The sequence below is a fragment of the Abramis brama genome (genome assembly GCF_963993115.1).
Source record: "Abramis brama genome assembly, chromosome: 4".
Taxonomy (NCBI): domain Eukaryota; kingdom Metazoa; phylum Chordata; class Actinopteri; order Cypriniformes; family Leuciscidae; genus Abramis; species Abramis brama.
The window spans coordinates 37,333,228-37,353,967 of record NC_139966.1 but is presented as its reverse complement, the minus strand read 5'-3'; the positions used below and the strand labels follow the sequence as shown (position 1 = coordinate 37,353,967).

Below are 20,740 nucleotides of genomic sequence, written 5' to 3'. Positions count from 1 at the left end.
GAATGTGCTCAAATGGAATGTTTAAATATGCTACCAATTTATATACTACCAGATAGAATGTGAACCAAGTTAGAGGCCGTTTACACGACACCGTTTTAAACTAAAAATAGAAAACTTTTTATGCGTTTTGGCTGTTCATTTACACAACATTAGCATTTTGGGGGTCTGAAAATGCAAACTTTTGAAAACAGTGACATCATGCGCATGCGTAATACATGTTCTGTCTATAGGAGCATAGTGTTTCTTTACAAAGGGACATCGCTAACTACAGGCATGGCATGAATAATACAGCATTACTAATCGTTTTCGTGGATCTGTGTGAATGGGGATCGTTTTGACAATGTTTTCGTCTGCACGCAAAAAAACGCAAAGGAAAAACTAAGTATGACTTTAATTTAGACATTATTCTTGTCTTTTTATGAGTATTTATATGGCAAAACATGTAAAACACCATATTCACAGAGAGAAAATTTACTTTAGACAGATATAAAATTAATAATGAATTAAAGCAAGATGAGCCATTAACAGCATCAAAAACACGCAGTGACACCAACCACTCACTTTCTTACAAATAATTGCAGGTCGCAACAGGTTTGCAATGCTTCAACAGTTTTTCAGATACTGGCAAACACAGTGCCCTGTCAGAACGTTTTGGCGTCCTATACTCAATGTACCAGTTAGTCATTTGTAGGTACTCTTTGGCCATTTCATGACTTACTAATTGACAAAGTATGGTTGACATCTATGGTTGCCAACTATGGTTGACATCTATGGTTGCCGACAATCTTCATTCTTTATTGGAACAGGAAGGCAGTTCCCAATCCTGGTCCTGTACATTCAATAACATGTGATGTGAACATGTGAACATTTTACATCTACATTACATTATTGATATAATTAAAATAAAATGTCAGCTATCTGATATTCTGTGTTTTTTTTATTAAACACTAACTTGCACTAAAACCAGTTCTATTGCCAGTTGATGAGGTCAGATGACCTTGTGTGTTTCGTCACCAATACCATAAAAGGGCAGCTACATCATCACATCCCCAGTTTTCTACTGAAGGAAGACGTGCAGGCATGCCTGCAGTATGACAAGACTCAACGTCTCGTTCCCTACTCAGGGAACCAGGGTTATATGCATAACTGAGATGTTCCCTTTCATAGGTACAGTAACTCAACGCTGCATCATGAGCTGATGCTAAGATGAAGTTTAGCACAAGTTTAGCACAAGTTTTGTGAGCAAATGAATGAATCAACCCAGAAGGGCCTGGGATCAAATTCATATCTACAAGACCTAAAGAATGTGCGGGGAAGCCATATAAACAGCATATAAAGGCGCCACCTTGGAAGAGGCTACACTACTGGTGGAGTTGGCCCTAACCAACAACAGAACCAACTTAAGGGTCAGAAATCAGAAAGAGTCAGGTCGGGGCAACTTGTTTTCCGACAAACGGAAGATTGGCAGAATGTTTGAGGAAACTGCTTGAAAGCAGGTAGTATTTCAGCAATTACAGTTGTTGCCACATTTACATTATAACTGTACCATTCCAAGAAAATAATAATAATAATTATGTAAAATAATGTACAGAGCCACATATTAAAGAATGTAGATTTATTTTTTTCAAATAGAGAAACAAACTTTGGATAATGAAACAGATAGTACAGTAGAAGAGAATAAAAAGTGTTATGGAAAGTGACATTGTTTTCCATATGGCCCGCGGTTCTGGTCACTGAATTTATTATTAGTTCTCCACCCATTTCCGTCTCAGCAATGTCTCCTGAATTCCCTGAAAGAGTTACATAGCGATGTTGATGAGCGGTGCTCATCGCTAGCCTTCAGTATTGGTTGCTTCTGTTTTTTCTGTGGTATCAGTTTTAGATCCATCATGGTGGCGCTTCTCTGGGGCCTGAAGTTCAATTTCATGTTGTTTGCTGGCTGTTTGCTGTAATGCTTTGACCTCTTCTTTACTAAACTGCTTCCGCAGCAGCACGATGACAGCAATGATGAAGAAGTATGAGCATCCCCTTAAACATGTGGTCAGGCTCAAGAAGATTACTCTGAAAACACGACACCAAGGTTTTTGCACAGACATCCAAGGTTTTCCAAATGTGAGCTTTAGGACTTTTTTTTAGTAAATATCCAATATATCTAAATGGGCATTTAAAGACTTTATAAGCATCAGATGCTTTTTCCCATTTTTTATACCAATAAAGACAATGGCATATAATTACATACACAAATACACACCTGTACATATCCGAGTCGTACATACGGCAGGCTCCTCGCCCCCCGCACTTCTTCATTCCCCATTTTAAACACGTTGAGTCAATGAGAGCTCCAAAATATACCGGAGCAGGAATACCACCTCCAGAAAAATATTAGACATTAATGCAGTTTGCACAAAACATAAAATGCATAAAAAAATACAGTACAATATTGCCTAGCTTATAAGTGTGTATACATGTATGATTTCTCACCTTAATAGCTAAAGTAACACTGAATAGCAATGAACTTAATATTAATTGTACCTAGAGTTCGCATCACAAGAGTTTGAATACCCAATGCCAGTGACTTCAGCTCAGGGGTAATGCATCTAAAAACACGTTATATACAGTAAATACATAACATACAGGGATGGAATTTTATGTACATTTAATCTGTAACACTTTAGTTTGGGGAACACATTCACTATTAAGTACAACTTTTGCCTCAATAAACTCCTAATTTACTTTTTATTAATAGTTAGTAAGGTAGTTGTTAAATGTAGGTATTGGGTAGGATTAAGGGATGTAGAATATGGTCATGCAGATTAAGGCATTAATATGTGCTTAATAAACAGCCAATATACTAGTAATATGCACACTAATAAGCAACTAATTAATAGTGAGAATCGGACCTTAAATTATAAAGGCCTGTTCACACCGGGACGAATTTCGCGCGCGCGATATTCGCCGACGTTTAACGCCTCGTGACTAAACAAAGGACGCCAATGTGAGTGTGCACACCGACACGAAAAACGCCACGCGTAAAAGCGTCATTTTTAAAAAAAAAAACGCCTCGGGTTCGTTTTTTTGGTTTGACGCGCCGCGTCAAAAACTATCCGACCAATGAGATTGGCGCTTTTGCTCACGTGTCTGGAGTTTCTGAAGTTACAGTAAAACACAACTTGGGGGCGCTCAAACCCAAAACGGTCTTGCCGAGTACACATACGTAACGGCGAAGAAGATATACGCCAAGTAGCGTCCACTGCCGCCGGGAGGAAATAAGACGAGGAAGATGCAAGGCAAGATGAATGTAGAGCTGCTGGTCTCGTTGGTGTCGGAACATAAAGAACTATATGACAAACGCGACAGTGACTACAAAAATCTTGATAAAAAAGAACTGTTATGGAATGGTATTGCAGAGCAAATGGACCTTACCGGGGTATTTCTGTTTTACATTAAGCGCCATCTAATGTCAGGGAATGAATTTGCATGTTCACTCGGCTCATCGTCAGCGAAAGTCGCTTGGGTGTGAACACAAAAAACGCGTTGAAAAACGCTGGCGAATAACGCGAGCCGATATTCGTCCCGGTGTGTACGGCCCTTAAAGATCCCAATATCTAATATATACTTATATATTTTTTCACAAGCACACACACACACACACACACACACACACACACACAATAAATATTAAATACAATCCACCGGTTTCACAGACAAGGTTCAAGCCTAGTCCCAGACTAAAACACGTTTTAGCTGTTTTAACTGAAAGCAACTTGTATAAGCAACTGATATAGGCTATCTTAAAATTTGTCACTGCCATTGTTTTGTCTCAAGATAAACATCAGTAATATTGTTTCTAAGGCACTTTTATAAAAGCTACTTAGATTTCCTAATTAAACTAGAGCCTAATCCTGGCATAATCTAAGTCCTGTCTGTGAAACCAAGCCTATATGTATTTATTATATTTTACAATTTTATTACAATTATTACAGTTTTTTTTTTTTTTAACAATAGCTAGGACACATTTCTCAATCCTTTTTGGTCACTTTTTCAAAACTCTTCACACAGTTCTCCTAACCACATTTCAGCTTTGCACAGCAGTTCAAAGCACTCTAACAAAACACTTCATTCATGTCTCAAATAAACTCATACTTCCATAACACTGGCAACGATTTTCATCCACCAAAACAAAGTTTGTCACTCATAAAACAAACAACGCTCTGCCTTTTGTAAAGTAGGTATTACTTACGTAGGTATTATGCAATGTTTTCTTTTGTAAAATTTATTTACAAAGCAAGAATGACACTCTCTATTGTTTATAATTCACAACAGTGCATTGCATGGTCAGTGTAGTACAAGAAGTTTAACTGTAGAAGTTTTCCCCTTTTGTATACTGTACATGGTAATGAAACTGAAAGACTAACATCTGTGTTCAGCTACATCTAATTGTTTTGATAGTATTTCAGGTTATAGATTCGGAAAAATATTTCAATATGGGATTACTGTAGAAATTGCGGTCTTTTTCATTTGCACTATGTTAGGTTTTGAACTTAAGCTAAACTTGTGAAAAGAGTATGTAAAAGTGCAAATTCTTCTGTAGGTTCGTAGAGTTTTGGTGGTGTTTGTGTCTAAGTGAGAAAACAATTCATGTAAACTGAAAGATGTCGTCATTGAATTAATTTTGTGCCAAAGCAATGATAAATGATCGATAGTTTAGCCCACATAAACTGCTGTTGTCCTCACTGTGAAGAGATTTGAAAAAGTGACCTAAGTATCAAGAAATGTGTCCTAGCGATTGTAAAAAAAAAAGAAAAAGAAAAAAAAAAACACATTCGTTCTACCACATTCTTGCCTTACCAGAGATCAATAACTAAATTATATATTGGTGGTAACTGACCGTATAGTGATCATGTATCCAGGAGTAGTGCCCAGAGAGCTAATGAAGGAGCTGAGGACAGTTACAGCCATGTAAGAGGTGAAACTCCGGGTACATGCTGGCCCACGGGGACACTGGCCCAGAGACACAGATCTGCTGCCCTCTACTGGTGAGGGGGTTAAGACACAGCTGCAGTTCTGGAAAACCTGTGAAAATCAAACGTAAACGAGAAGAAAAAAATACCATGTTTGTTCAAATTACAGTATGTAAACGACGGCTTGCAATACTCCTTTGGTGCCTTGGATTTAGAAAAAGAGTTTAAGAAAAATAGATCCAATTATACTAGAGATAGGCCTACCGTGTTTTTGCCGTGTCCAGTGGAGGCGGTGCATCCTGCCAAACAGGGTGACACGTATGTAATGCCACTGTCAGAGCACACAGGATCCCATTCAGACGTAGAGCAGGAACAGTTCTGGTTACACTGAGACATGAGGGAGCGCTCATCATAAGATGTATCAGGAGTCCTGGGGAGGAATTCTGAGATTGGTGATTGTTTCCAGATTTGAAACACAGTGGCTATATATTCCGGCTGAGAGCCAATGTTCACTTATAACAGTGGTTCTCAATTGTGTTTTCAACCCACTGTCTGCATTTGAAATCGCTAAAAACATTATGTGACAAAATAAGTATGTCAGAATTCTCTAAACTCATTAAAGAAAAAGTACCTGGATTACCTACTTCTTCCGACGAGATTCTGAAGTGCGCATGCGATGGACACTTTACTATCCCATGAGGCCACGGGAGAGGATTTATGAATGACAGTGAAGCAACACAACTGATGCTGGTAGGTAACATGATAATGAGAACATAATGAATGTAGAATTTCCATATTACATTCATACTACACAGATTCATACTACAGTATATAGAACATACTTTTTTAGTGGTCGTGAAGTAATTGCTTATTTAAAATAAGTACCTACTCAAGAGAGTATGCGATTTTTTAATCTATTGTCAAAGATTTGAACGTGGGGAAGTGAATTAGATTTGAGAGTGTATTCCTCCGCACCCCACACATTTTGAGAACCACTGACTTACAGAGGTATACAAACATTTTACCCATTGTAGGACACAGTGAGCCCCGCCACAGGCAAATTGTCACACTTTGTGCCGAAATGGAGGAGGAGGAGAAGGAAGGCAGAGAAGGAGGTGATGAAGGAGAGCTGAGCCCCTGCAACAACGCTCAACTTGTATCTTTTCATTAACAAACCACCCAAAAATATTCCCACGGCAACCACAGGCAGGATCAGGACACCTGCGGGACATGACAGGTCCTTAGTTTCAATTAATGTCAAGCCTGACAAACTTCTGTGTGTGAGTTATGCTGTATGCTTCGGTTTCTTGGGTTCAGTCTGACAGATGAATTTGCACCAAAATACTGTAACTGAATTTGACAAAAGATATGAGAAGTCGAAAAAAATTGTTAAAAGTTTTACTTCAAATAACATGTTAAATCATGTTTTAATAATCTTTTCTCATGCTGTATGTTGATGCATTGACAAACATACTAAAACACATGTAAAGTACTTGATTTTTACTGTAGTGTGTTATTCAATAGTGTACATTTAATGTATTAATTTATTTTAAAATGTACTAAACTGCAAGTTTATCATTACAAATGGGTAATTACAAATATATTTAAGCACATGACATACAAGTTTCATAAGACATGGCTATTAGTCTACCATAAATGATTGTCAGTACATTTGACAGTACTTTAATATTTCAAAGACAACAAAAGTATTTATGAAATTACATATGAAGATGTACTCAAGTCTTACTTAAGTGGGTCAAAAAGCATTCTAAAGTTCAGCTAATTGCATTTAATATCAATTAAATAAATGTAAAATGATTTGCAATTAACATTCAATTATTTTTTTCAAAAACATTACATTCAGTTACAAACTTGTGACAGATTTTAAAGTAATATTTCTATATATAAGTTATAAGTACTCTTTTTTAAAAGTATGCTAAAGTGTACTTATTTCAAAATGAATGAAATATAAAAGATGTACATAAAATTCCATATATAAACTGGAATAACATTGAGAAAAATAACAATAAAAGTTTGCATGTAAAATAATTGTTAAAAAGTCAGATTTGCCACTAAACACTAGTATTTTATTCATTTGTTTTTTCTGCCAAAAAAAGCTATTTGTATTATTATTATTATTATTATTATTTTATTTTGGTATATCATTTATGTATTGTTAAATATAAATCTACATTTTAAATATAAATCTAAATATTACATTGAAATACACATCTTAAATTCATATTTGGAATTCAAAATGGTAGGGGTTGTTCATAACCCCAATTAGGCACCAGACACTGAACAAAATGGACATTTACTTGAAAAAACTTCTTACCAATAAGGAAGTTTGCTCTGGATGCAGACTGGCCAAACTGTTGCTCCATGTATTTGGCTTTGAAGGTGAGCAGTCCGATGAAAGAGTTGAACTTCAAAACAGTCCCACACAGCAACAGGAAGTATGCGGGAGTGCACAGTAGTCTTTTCAGGGAAGGCAAGAATCCTTAACATTTACAAATAGAATACAGAGAGTGAGATTTGCATAGATGTAAGCTTAACTTCAGTTAAAACATGTGATCATCTTTAAAATACCTGTTTAAAAGGTACCTGTCTTACAAATTAGAGTGACTCCTCGTGAAGTACTGCTATTTTTAACATGAATTTGTTAGTTTTAAAGAGAGAAGGGAAAAGGAATAGAAAAACAAATAGTTCAAACAATACTGCATTTATTAAAATGGTGGAAGGAAGTTGCCTTTTGCAATGTCGGACAGGTTCATTGAATTTGTGGTTGGGAGGACAGGTTGCTCTTTGTTTCCCTGATCCATGGTAGAGTTTTCCTTCCCTTCCTCTCCTTGTTTGGTTAAAGACCTGGGCAGGAACCAAAAAGGAATACCAGCAAGTAGTAAGATGGCAGATGACACGAAGAAGCCCAGCCACCAAGCGCCAACCCAGCGCGCATCCTGTGGAGTAATGGTCACGCTGTCTGCAGGAGAATGAGGGAACATATATGAATACACTATATGTGAAACTATATGAATACACACAGCACTGGTGGCACTAATTAAACTGATTACTTACCAACACTGACAAATCCAATATCCACATACAGTCTGGCACACATAGAGCCCAGTATGAATCCAAACATGGGACCCAGCAGCATAATGGTCTGAAGACATGCTAAAAATCAAAACAGAGTTTTTAACTGAACATAAATAAAATGAAAATAAATAAAAAATATTGCGCTGAGTTTGCTCATCCCTTGTGAAAAAGAAGTATACTTTAGCATACTTTATACTTTAGCAGAATATACTTAAGTGTGAAGTAAATGTAATGTTTTCGGACACTTAATTGCATGTTAATTGCATTTAAATGAAAATGTATTTAAATTTATAATAAATGTAGTTAGCTGAACTATACATGTAATTTCATAATAATTACTTCTTTTGACTTTTAAATTTGGTTACATTTATGGAAAAGTATACTTTTTTACAGCACAACAAAATATTAAAACATCTTTTAAATTTACTTTAAAGTAAAACTTTCAATTTGACATTATTGCATTTAAGTGTGTTAATAAAAGTATAGCCTACTCTCTTTATGTACACTTACAGCAAGTGGCCTTTTTATTTCAGTGCAGTTTTTGTAAATATACTTAAATATTTGAAGTACACTACAAGTGCACATTCAATTAAATTAGGCACTATTATTTTTCACAAGGGTTTAAAAGCTCACAAACACAACTGCTGACATGCAGAGATAGCTATAAAATGTATGTGGATTGCATAATCCAGATATCGTTTTTTGTTGTGCTAATGTAATTTATACTTCTATGCTGTAACACAATAGAGTTTCTGACTTCTAGTAAAAATAATAATAAATAAAATCTCCAAATTTTACTTACAAATGTAAAATGCTGAGTTTTCTGCTTTTGCAAAGTCATCAATGTAAGATATGCCGAGCGGTGTGACTGGAGTCTCTCCGATTCCTCTGAGCGCATTACCCAAGAACACATAGATCCACATACTAGATCCAGGGTCCTTCACGCAGTCTATGGTTAAAATTGTAGAAATCATGTTCATGAAGTACTTAGAACTTTCAGTGTGTGTTTGTGATCATGGTCAACTCTGTTTTAATAGATTTCTGAAAGAAATTTATATGTTGACATTTTTTGAAGAAAATGTGGTGAGCTGTTTGACAATTGTTCAAATCCTGGAACCTAAGACGGGTTCTTATTTCTTTATGCTACGGGGCTGTTGAAAGCTTGATTCTGATTGGTTGATGCTTGTTCTAAGCTGTGCATTTATTTTCAGGAAATGCACAGCTGCTGGAAGTAGCGTTTAGATGAATATGTAAATATGTGCTGCACGCTTTCCTCTCAATAACAAAATAAGTATACAACAAAAATTACAGTGGTGAGAACTTATATGAGTCTAATCATAGCGATGTGGAGAAATGTTTGCACAATCTCATCTGGTACTCCAGTCAAGTCATGTCACTTGACTCTCACTTCGCTTTGGAAAGCTGTTTTAAACTCCTGAAACGAACTCCAAACTAATTTAATTTTATGTCGAAATGACGTCACACCAGTTCACTTGAAATATACCAGGACCTATATCAGGCTATGGGGTAAATGTAAAGCAGTTACCTGTTCCAATGTTATTAGAAGGCTTGATGTGTGCATTTGAATAATTGTTTGGAACCATGGGATACTGACAAGGAGATATACTGACAGTCTTGTTTAAAGAGCCTTGCATTACAGAGTCATACTTGTACCTGTAACCAACAGGGAGAAAGAAAGAAACATGAGAAACTTTATAAGAAATGATAAACTAAGCTAACTGTGTTTAGAAATAATATGCATGTATGAATGAATTTACCGCCCCATGAAAAAGTGTGGCAGTCCAGTGAGAGCTGAGCCAATGGCCATGAGGAAACAGCCCATTCCTATGAGCCGTGGCCTGTGCAGTCTCGCTCCAAAATGACTAACCGCTGCCAGAAAGAGCAGGTTGCCTGCAGAAAAGCATCCAGAGAACAATCAGTTAATCAAGAAAATGAAAATACACAAAGCATATAAGCACACTTATTTTAGCATGAAATGGACAATCCACGGTCCATTCACTGTTGAATTGTGCAACCCAGGCTCATTGAAAAAATTTCCTGTGACAACATTATTGCAAAAATGACACTATGTTGCTTCTTGCACATTTTGTGACAATTTTATAGTGAAATGCCCACATTGTGGCGCTTAAAGCATGTTCAGTTTTATCTGAAACAGATGAACATGAAACTGACAACATTTTATTACGTTGGTTGTCATGTGTATCATGGCAGTTTGGAAATGAAATGTCCAGTTAACGGTGCTAAAAAGTGTTAAAAACAACGAATGACCTACAGTACATTAAACCCTATACCCTAAATCGGCCTGACATATAGCAAACGGAAGATAAAAACTGATTTGCTGAAACAACTATGCCATTTTAGTTTGCTTTTATCATGAAATGCAATGCTGTACCAGGTGAGCCTTGGAGTTTACAACATCAGAAAAGCTATACCTATGCAGATGGTTATGTAATGCAAACGTATTACTTGTATTACTTTACAAATCATGCACTACGGTAAAAGAGTTTTGAGGTTATAACATAGTATGTAATGTTTTAAATTTAAAAAAAAAAAATGTAGGTAGAGTCCTGGTTTTCCAATGAGCCTATGTTGGTAGTTTGGACAATATCTGGCACAGTAGGGGGCAAAAAAGCCCTATTCAGATTTCTAGAATGTTTTACAACATTCCAAAATAAAATGTTAAAATACTTAAACATTTTTTTATTATTATTACTTTACACTAGTTATGATTTTTGCAATTAATAGGCCATTTTTTGTTGAGCCATTGTGGGATCCTTATACAAACCCATTTCAAAACTTCCATCAACGAGGCCCACGGCAGAGCTGGAAAGGTCAAATCTCCTCTCAATCTGAGTGATTGTGCTTTTCATGTAGGTCCCACACAGAGATTTGGAGAAGTAGGCGAAGGAGAGGGCCACAATGAAAATCTTGAAGAAAAGTTACAATGGAAAGAGAACTGATTTATCAGACTTGTGATAAATACTAGACAGTAATTAAATTATCTTTATTCAAATTAAGACTGATTCAAATTACCACATACACAATTTTTTTTTTTTACACCCACACTCAGTAAAGTACAAGTACCTTTAGACTCGAGCAGCAAGAGTCTTTTGGGGGCCCTTTTTCTGGAATGCAAAGGTCTTGTTGGCTGGTCGGCTTTCCATTGTCCTCTGCAGTAGGCTCAGACATTTTGCTGTCATGATATTATCAAACAATTATATTTTAGTATTTTCAGTCAAGCTTCACCTCATTAGATTGTATTCTGACTTTTCTGCATTTCAGTTAATTTATGAATTCATTTTAAATTTATGCTTATTGTAACTTTCCCTTATTTCTCTGAGTTTAACAGTTGCTTTATAAATCCTTCTCCCTTTAATAATATTCACTGGGTAAATCCACAAGATTACAACCAGGTACATATAACCGCACATTGACATTCTGCTTGACGTACATTCACGTGTATAGACGAGACCGGACTAAGGTGAACTGAGCACACACAGTAGTCCATTACAGATTTGCGCAAAACTTTTAAAATATTTTCTAAATGTTGATAAAAAACTTTTGCAAAATGACAGCGTTTCCATTAACCGATGTTATGCAACTAAAACATAATTTTTTCCTCTTGCGATAAGTCATTCCAAAATATCATGACAATAGATCTTGGTAGGTTTATGTACACTGAACAAAATACACTGAACGCAACACTTTTGTTTTTGTCCCCATTTAAAAAAACAAAAAAACAATAAAAAACAGTCAGTATCTGGTGTGACCACCATTTGCCTCACGCAGTGCAACACATCTCCTTCGCATAGAGTTGATCAGGTTGTTGATTGTGGCCTGTGGAATGTTGGTCTACTCCTCTTCAATGGCTGTGCGAAGTTGCTGGATATTGGCAGGACCTGGAACACGCTGTCGTATATGCCGATCCAGAGCATCCCAAACATACTCAATGAGTGACATGTCTGGTGAATATGTTGGCCATGCAAAAACTGGCATGTTTTCAGCTTCCAGGAATTGTGTACAGATCCTTGCAACATGGGGCCGTGCATTATCATGCTGCAACATGAGGTGATGGTCGTGGATGAATGATCCCCTCAGGATCCCATCACGGTATCTCTGTGCATTCAAAATGCCATCAATAAAATGCACCTATGTTCGTTGTCCATAACATACGCCTGCCCATACCATAACCCCACCGCCACCATGGGCCACTCGATCCACAACGTTGACATCAGTAAACCGCTCACGCACACGACGCCATACACGCTGTCTGCCATCTGCCCTGTACAGTGAAAACTGGGATTCATTCGTGAAGAGAACACCTCTCCAAATTGCCAGAGGCCATCGAATGTGAGCATTTGTCCATAGTCGGTTACGACGACGAACTGCAGTCAGGTCGAGACCCCGATGAGGATGACGAGCATGCAGATGAGCTACCCTGAAACGTTTTCTGACAGTTTGTGCAGAAATGTTTGGTTATGCAAATCGATTGTTGCAGCAGCTGTCCAGGTGGCTGGTCTCTGGATCCAGATGCTGGATGTGGAGGTCCTGGGCTGGTGTGGTTACACGTGGTCTGTGGTTGTGAGGGTTGGATGTACTGCCAAATTCTCTGAAACGCCTTTGGAGACGGCTTATGGTAGAGAAATTAAAATTCAATTCACGGGCAACAGCTCTGGTGGACATTCCTGCAGTCAGCATGCCAATTGCACGCACTCTCAAAATTTGCGACATCTGTGGCATTGTGCTGTGTGATAAAACTGCACATTTTAGAGTGGCCTTTTATTGTGGCCAGCCTAAGGCACACCTGTGCAATAATCATGCTGTCTAATCAGCATCTTGATATGCCACATCTGTGAGGTGGATGGATTATCTCGGCAAAGGAGAAGTGCTCACTAACACAGATTTAAACAGATTTGTGAACAATATTTGAGAGAAATAGGCCTTTTGTGAACATAGAAAAAGTCTTAGATCTTTGAGTTCAGCTCATGAAAAATGGGGGCAAAAACAAAAGTGTTGCATTTATAATTTTGTTCAGTGTATATCCCAGCAAACCGCACTAGCCATTATTTTTAATCGAAGGAGACGTAGGCATGTTATCCAAATGGCAAGGAAAGCCCCTTATACTTGGGAGCGGCACATCCTCTATGAGATGTTTCTTCCTACTGTCTGATTTAAGGTCTTGATAAATTGTGGCATTTCTTTGTTGTTTAGAATCCAGTATTCCTGTGATACTTTTGTCTTTTATGAGTTTAATAAAGAACTCTGTCTCATGTTGTCAAAACATACCGCATCATCTTTAGAGAATGAATGACTTTTCCGTACGCCAGGGATCTGTAAATGCGATTTTTCCATTTTTCCGTTTCCATTGCAAAATGTTTCTTTTCAGAATTGCCTGAAAATTGCCACCTCATGCGAGCGTAAAAACTTTTTTGCGATATATGGGATTTTTTGCAAAATTGTTTCCATTTGGCGTATTTTCATTTCGCAATTTCAATTTGCACAATTTGAAGGGTAATGATTACAGGTGACAGCTGAATCTGATAATGAATCAAATAGTAATTATAGTGACATCTAGTGATGGGAACAGTGTGATATTGTGACATTAAGCCCCCTCCCGGAAAGGCGCGACCTTGCGCCGGCAGATGAATGGAGGAGGTTTCAGTGGAGGACGGGAATCTGGGAGAGGGATGGAATGAAAGGAGGTCCAGGGTGGTGCCGGTGGTGGTGTAATCAAGGTGATGGCCTTGAGCATGAATGGCACTCCAGGCTACAGCCAGGACGGCGTCACACGGTGACGTTACTGGATGGAGGAGCCATGGTGGTGAAGGTCTCCACGCCACCCTGGGGATGAGTGGAGGTAACAGAGCCGATGGAGGTGGACAGACAGAGAGCCGAAGGAGTGGAGTGACACTGAAGGTCCCTGAGTCCACGATGAGCTGCAGAGACGACCCCCCTGGATGGAAACAAGTCATTCCAGTTCCATCTCAACCCTCCGAGATGGAACTGGAATGACTGAGGGCTGAGGCATAGCTTGAGGGAGGCAAATGGAGCCGTGGGGTGGAGGGACTGAGAAAAGCGAACTGCCCACAAGTATGTGGCGAAATGATGGCGATGTCTGAGCTAGGTAGAGCCAATGGTCTGAGGGAGTCCAGCAGAGCTGAGAGCTCAATGGTTGCTGTTGGAGTCAAGGGAGGAAGGAGAGAAGGTGGAGGAGTCAGGGAGTTGGGCCGAGGTGGCACGCCGGGATCTGAGGCCGGAGGTGGAGGCATGGAATCTCCACGCCTAGGGGAAGCTGGCTCACAGCGGGCCCCAGGTGTGGCCGCACCACTGAGAGGAGGCTGATGAGGAACTAAGGGGCTGATGGGAGACAGTGAGGGCTGGGTAGCAGGTGTGGCTGGGGACAGGAGAAGGAGGAACCAATGAACTGGCAAAAAACAAAATATTCTGGGCAAAAGTCTGGAGAGGAGGTGGGAGAGGGAGGCTGGGCCAGACCAGTGAGTCCAAAATAGAACAGACAGGCTCAGGAGAGATTAAAAGGGGAAGGGGTACTTCCTCTCCAAAATCAAAATAACTGTTCATAGTGCGGGCCAGAAACGCACTCTCTGTGGAGGGAGTATGGACGGAGATTCATTATTTCCTCACAAACTCCTTCAGATGATGCAGCCAGCTTGCAAACCTGGTCAGACACGCGAAGCGCCTAGCTCCGGCTTGGGGGGATGTTTAGCTCAGCCGTTCCTTTAATCGCTGGCTTCTGCATCGTGGTCGAGGCAGGCTCTCTGTCTGCTGTGGGCTCATGCTGCCACTCCTTGCCATCCGGTGGCTCCTGGTTGGGCAATGGGAGTGGGGCTGGTGTCATCGTCGTAGGGTTCGACAGTGAAAGGTGATCCACATGATGCCAGCACCCACTCCGCAAAGTGGCAGTTGTGGTCTAATATTCGGACTTGTAGAGTCGGAACAACTAACCCGAGGGTCGCAGGTTCGCGTCTCAGTACTGGAAGGTAGGTGGGGGGAGTGAATGAACAGCGCACTCTTCCACTCTTATTACTCTCAACTAAGGTGCCCTTGAGCAAGACACCTAACCACCAATCGCTCCTCAGGTGCTGCAGCAATAATGGCTGCCCACTGCTCCGGATGTGTGTTCAAGGCGTGTGCTCAATACTCACTGCTGTGCGATGCATTTGGGTGGGTGAACTGCAGTAAACAAATTCTGAGTGGCTAAATATCACGTCACTTTAATTTTCTCTTTCCCTCGAAGTCCTTCCCTGGACAACTGTGCCTTAGTCGATGAAAGAAGTCGTACAAAGAAGAATGAACAAAGGCAGTTGTCCGGGAAGCTTGACTGATGTGCTAGGTCGAGGAATTCTGTCACATGTGCCTCGAGGGAGTGATTTCCCTGCTCAAAGCACAATAACAGGAACGAGGGAGAGTCCACGGTGACGGGGAAAAATAAACACGAAAACACTGACACAAAACAAAACAAAAACACACCGTAATCTCTATATTAACACTTTTGGGTCCAGTCTTCTTTCACGGCTTTGCTGCATACAAAGGCCTGAAGACGAAGATGAAAGGTTAAAATATTTAATAATATCCACAGGGTAAATCGACAAGATTACAAGCAGGTACACACAACCGCATGTTGACGTTCTGCTGACGCACATTCACGTTGATAGACAAGACTGGACAAATGTGAACTGAGATGGTTAGTTCACCCAAAAATTTTAATTCTGTCAGTAATTACTCACCCTCATGTTGTTCCAACCCGTAAGACTTTCGTTCATCTTCGGAACTTTGGTGATGACGTACAACACAGAAGTGCTGCGCTGTTACACTATGTGAATTCACTCAGAGGCCCACACAGAAAAAAAATGAATAGTTTAATAAAGTCGTTGTTTTTTTTATTTAATTTTTGCGCACAAAAAGTATTCTCATTGCTTGATAAACTTATTGCTGAGCCACTGTAGTCACTTGGACTATTTTAATGATGTCTTTACTAACTTTACTGGGCCGGCAAGTTTCGACCCCATAGAAGCCTATCGAGCAGTGATTCAGCTCTCAGATTTAATCAAAAATAGGTAACACTTTATTTTGATGGTCCCTTTTGAACATTCTGTTGTCTATAAGTAACTTTGCAACTACATGTCAACTTATTCTAATCCTAACCCTACCAGTCTACTAATACTCTAATGAGAGTTAGTAGACATGTAGGTGCAATGTTACTTCTAGACAACAGAATGTGTTAAAGGGACCATCAAAATAAAGTGAAACCCAAAAATATCTTAATTTGTATTCCGAAGATGAACGAAAGTCTTACAGGTTTGGAACAACATGAGGGTGAGTGATTACTGACAGAATTTTCATTTTTGGGTGAACTAACCCTTGAAGACACAGGAATGAAGTACACAGACAAACAAGGTGATTAAAGGTTACACCGCTGATTGTGATAATGAATCAAATAACTATATTGACATTTAGTGACGGGAAATGGTGCAAACTGAGTCCATATGGTGATATTGTGACAGACATGTTTTTGGCAGTCTGGTGAAAAATTAAAAAATGAACACTGTTAGTATTAGATATGCACTAATTGTATGTGCCAATGCTGATTATTGTCCAAATATCAAACAACATCAGCTGATACTGATAATTTCTGCTTTATGAATCACTGAGAATGAATTACACAACATCAATATATATATATATATATATATATATATATATATATATATATATATATATATATATTTGTAATTATTTATTTTACATTTACAGTGCTTACCATTTAATTTTAATTAGAAAATGTGATAAACAAATCACAACTCTGCTGTAATTTTTCCAGAGACATTTTATTCAGCATGAGTTTGTTACTTTATTATTGATGCATTTTTTCTGCCCCCTATTGGGCATAATTGGCCCTGCTCTTTAAAATAATTGGCCAATGCCTAATTTTTGGCCTACACTATATGATAGGACGATACATTAGTGCATTGCTAGCTAATACAGTGAGCAATTAAAGGCTTATTTTAAGAAAGAAATGTGTAGGAGTTAAGATTCCGAGGAATTACTTACTAGCCTTTACCTAATTTTCTAAATTATTTGCACATTAATCTGAACATATGTAGTGAACATATAATAAGATTCAAATACCACCATGTACATGAAAAGGAATTCCTCTATAACAAGAAGCTTCTAGTCAAATCCAAGTTTAATGGCCACTGTCTCAAATTTCAAAACAGTTGAAACTTCATTCAAATGTAAAAGGAATTTAAAAAAAATCATAACTTACCTTATATTTAAACTTTCAGAAAGACTGAAATATTCCAATCTTTGCAGCAGGCAAAGGTTAGCTTCTGTTCTTTTGCTCCATCTTCAGAATAGTTGAAGGGGAAGACAAATACAAACATTTTAAATACAAAGACTACCACTATTACTACTATTACTACTTCTACTACTAAAAATAATAATAATAAATATATACAAATAAAAAAAGAAACAAGGAAAAGCCAACCTCGTGAAACAGAGAAAGCCTTTTACTGTGTTTTTATGACTTACTCAGATAATCCTCTCAGAATTAGTTCGGTTTAAATCTCCCCTCCCAGTCAGAAACCCTTCAACCAGCCATTCATCTAAGGCAGAGAAAATTAAAGTTAGGGGGTTCTGAGAAAACAAAGGGACCAAGAGAAACAAATCATGTGCCAAAGTGTGCTGTACCTGACATGGGCACAGGGAATATCCTCCTCTTGGAGAGAAGACGTGTTTCTGGGTCTCTACAAAAGCCTGTGATTTCTTCTCAAAGCTCATCCACACAAAAGCTCAGCACATTTCTATTCCAACAACGTGCCAGCTCAAGAGACACCAACAGCTCAACACATGCTGCTAAAAGAGAATGGTTTTGCTCCAAGAAAAACTTTTTACAGCCTTCATTCTCATAACATGCTTATATTTATATTGTAAATTATTTTATTTAAATAGAGGACACCAGTGGAAGATTCATTTTAGTTGTTAGCTGCTTTAGATTTTCATATGGATCAATTCAGGATTTGACATAAATTAAGATAATTCATTGTGTGTCTTCCTTAAAAAGTTTTTAAGAATGGTTTAAACCAGCAGGTTGGCTAAACCCCACTGAGTGTGGTCAGGCCGTGGCCCTGCTGCAGTTGAGCTGGAGCCAGGGAAATGTGCTATTATGTTGCCTTCACGTGCTATCAGAAATTTCCTACTTCTGTGATTACGAGCTCATCACATTCAAGAACAGGAACCATGGAGGACACCAGATTAATTCTTGCCTAATTGGGAAAATCTTATTCAAAATTAGCCAAAATTATATTTTGTGTCCCATTTATTGACAATCATATACATTCATCATGGTAGTCAGCTTGCGGACAATTCTGGAATTTCAGTCAAATGGCTATTTTAATACACTTCAAATGATTAATCATATGTATTGTAAATATGCACAACATTAACGACAAGACAAGATGATGTAGCGGTTGTGGAAAAACTAAGTGTACCAGTCACAGCAGCAATCGTTCTTCCTTCCGCCATGTTTAAAGTTTGTGGCCTGCCCATCTCGGGAACTTACTTGGGTATCAAAATTATCCCCACACTTCCCAGTGGTAAATACAACTTGAGAGGGCATTAATTTCCAATTTTTAACTGGGTAACTCGTATAGCTTTAAACAATAGTAGCATCAGTGTTATTTTAATGTCACTGAGATTCTATTAGAGTTTTTATTAATATTTTGAATTTGTTAGTTATTTTAGTACATCAAATTAAACCAAATAGAAGGTAATATTTTACTTTATTTTAATATATTTGAATGTAATATTTTACTATAATTTATTTATAAAATTAGATGTCTTTCCAAAAAACAGTACACTTTAATAACCAAATGATATAAGAAGTCCATATAATTCATAAATGTATGCACACCAAAGCACCCATAAAAACACATTACAGAAAAAAAAAAAACTTTTCAGAATTCACAGTGTATAGTATGTGTAAAGTGCAACAGCAAAGAGCTTATTTACATTTTAGACAAGTCAAGTTGCAATACTGAGCAGAACCACATGGAGGTTTCTTGATGCCAAAAAAACCCTAAGGGCCTGTTCACATATCGCGTCTTTTGCGCGCTCAAGTTCGTTATTTCAAATGTTTCGCGGTATGCGCGCTCATAATGGAAGCGACGCGGTCTACCTTTTACAATGTGCAATCAGTGCGTCGACAGCACACATACACGGTTTGGTTGCGCATTAATATTACAGCCTTGTTTATTCTTTCGCCTGGTTCCGCACCGCAAGTCTCCGCTTACTGCCAAAACAGACGAGGTGTTTATACTTGATGAGCTCGCCGTTGTACTATTCTTTGAAACGACAGGGGGCGACTCTGAGTACTTGTCCTCTTAAACTATCAGGAAGCAGCGGTGAGAAGCAGTAAGGTACACAAGTGTTGATGTTTGTCTTTATTACATCACCAAACCCACACTACAAATGAACCAAATAATCGTGTAAAACCCTGTAAACCTTAAGATTATTACTTGTAACATTAGAACCAAATATATGGATATGAGAACATATTTATGAAATTACCTAGTTCTGGCATGAAACTCTAGATGGTGCAGGCTGATAGGTCTTAAACTCATTTGGTAGCGATCACGTCATTATCTACATAGCTGTTTGGTTGTTGTTGCTTCAGCGGCCAGTGAACTTCGGCTCAACATTCAAACAAATACCGGTAGTGTTGCTGGTAGCTGGTCTGCAGCACGCTTTCATAAACCCTCCACCTTCCCCAGCTCCACCTGTGTAGATCTGCCAGGGGGTTAATTCATGTATGTTACATGTGCAGCAGCAGTAGCATGTTTTACATGCTTACAGCAGTCTGTGAATGTTTTGGCAGTAGCAAGTCTTGGTACTTGCTCTGCAGCAGCAAGCAGTGTTAGCAGTTCCTTGCCTTGGGTCCCACTCTATGTGTGTCTTGCCGTCGCAGAATGCTAACAACAGATGCCTCCCTGTTGGGCTGGGTAGCAGTCTTAAGTGGTCATCCAGCCTAAGGGATCTGGGGAGGAATCATCTTGATTGGCACATCAATTGCCTCGAATTGATGGCTGTATTTCTGGCCCTGAAGTACTTTCTCCAGCAGTTAAGGGGCTAACATGTCCTAGTGGGAGTCCTGGCCAAGGTTTGTCATCAAAGGTCCTTGCCTCTTACTGATAGCGCCTTGTTGGCTGAACAGAGTTTAGTTCTCGGGAATAATATCTCTCCTCGACGGCTTGCACTTGGCGATACCGAACCGGATACCGAACTGGATACTGGGGACAATATCCCCAGCCCGAGTTGTGGAACCTTCATGCTTGGCCGTGGAAGGGTACTGAGGGACACTGGGTTTTCAGCTGATATCATAGAGACCATTCTCAATGCTAAGGCTCCCTCCACTAGAGGATGTTATGCCAATAAATGGGGTGTCTTTAAAAGGTGGTGTACTGCACGTAATGCAGATCCAGTTAACTGCCAGATTGCTTCAGTTCTGCACTTCCTGCAAAGAATTTTTTTATCAGCAGACCCTCCCAGGGTTTATGTGGCCGCTTTATCTTCTTGCCATGCCTTGATTGATGGGGTACCACTTGAGAAACATCCTCTGCTTGCCTGCTTCGTTCATGGAGCCT

At 38.8% G+C, this 20,740-nt stretch overlaps 1 protein-coding gene across 4 annotated transcripts; it reads right to left on the bottom strand.

Annotated features, from left to right (window-relative positions):
* Positions 1-1,606: 1,606 nt before the first annotated feature.
* slco1e1 (solute carrier organic anion transporter family, member 1E1) lies at positions 1,607-17,767 on the bottom strand. 4 transcript variants are annotated; one of them, XM_084111609.1, is made up of 17 exons: positions 17,631-17,767; positions 17,365-17,445; positions 15,567-15,630; positions 11,163-11,271; positions 10,864-11,005; positions 9,836-9,968; positions 9,604-9,731; positions 8,860-9,006; positions 8,037-8,135; positions 7,711-7,941; positions 7,297-7,461; positions 5,987-6,182; positions 5,226-5,391; positions 4,889-5,073; positions 2,533-2,597; positions 2,252-2,369; positions 1,607-2,061 (listed from the first exon to the last, which is right to left on the bottom strand). In XM_084111609.1, the coding sequence occupies exons 4-17, from the start codon at positions 11,265-11,267 to the stop codon at positions 1,833-1,835; spliced, it is 2,109 nt and encodes a 702-aa protein (XP_083967735.1). In that variant the 5' UTR covers positions 11,268-11,271; positions 15,567-15,630; positions 17,365-17,445; positions 17,631-17,767; the 3' UTR covers positions 1,607-1,832. The 4 variants fall into 4 exon arrangements, with proteins under 4 accessions (XP_083967735.1, XP_083967734.1, XP_083967737.1 ...); XM_084111608.1 differs by having other exon boundaries at positions 17,587-17,632; XM_084111611.1 differs by lacking the exon at positions 15,567-15,630.
* Between the last annotated feature and the right edge of the window lie 2,973 nt (positions 17,768-20,740).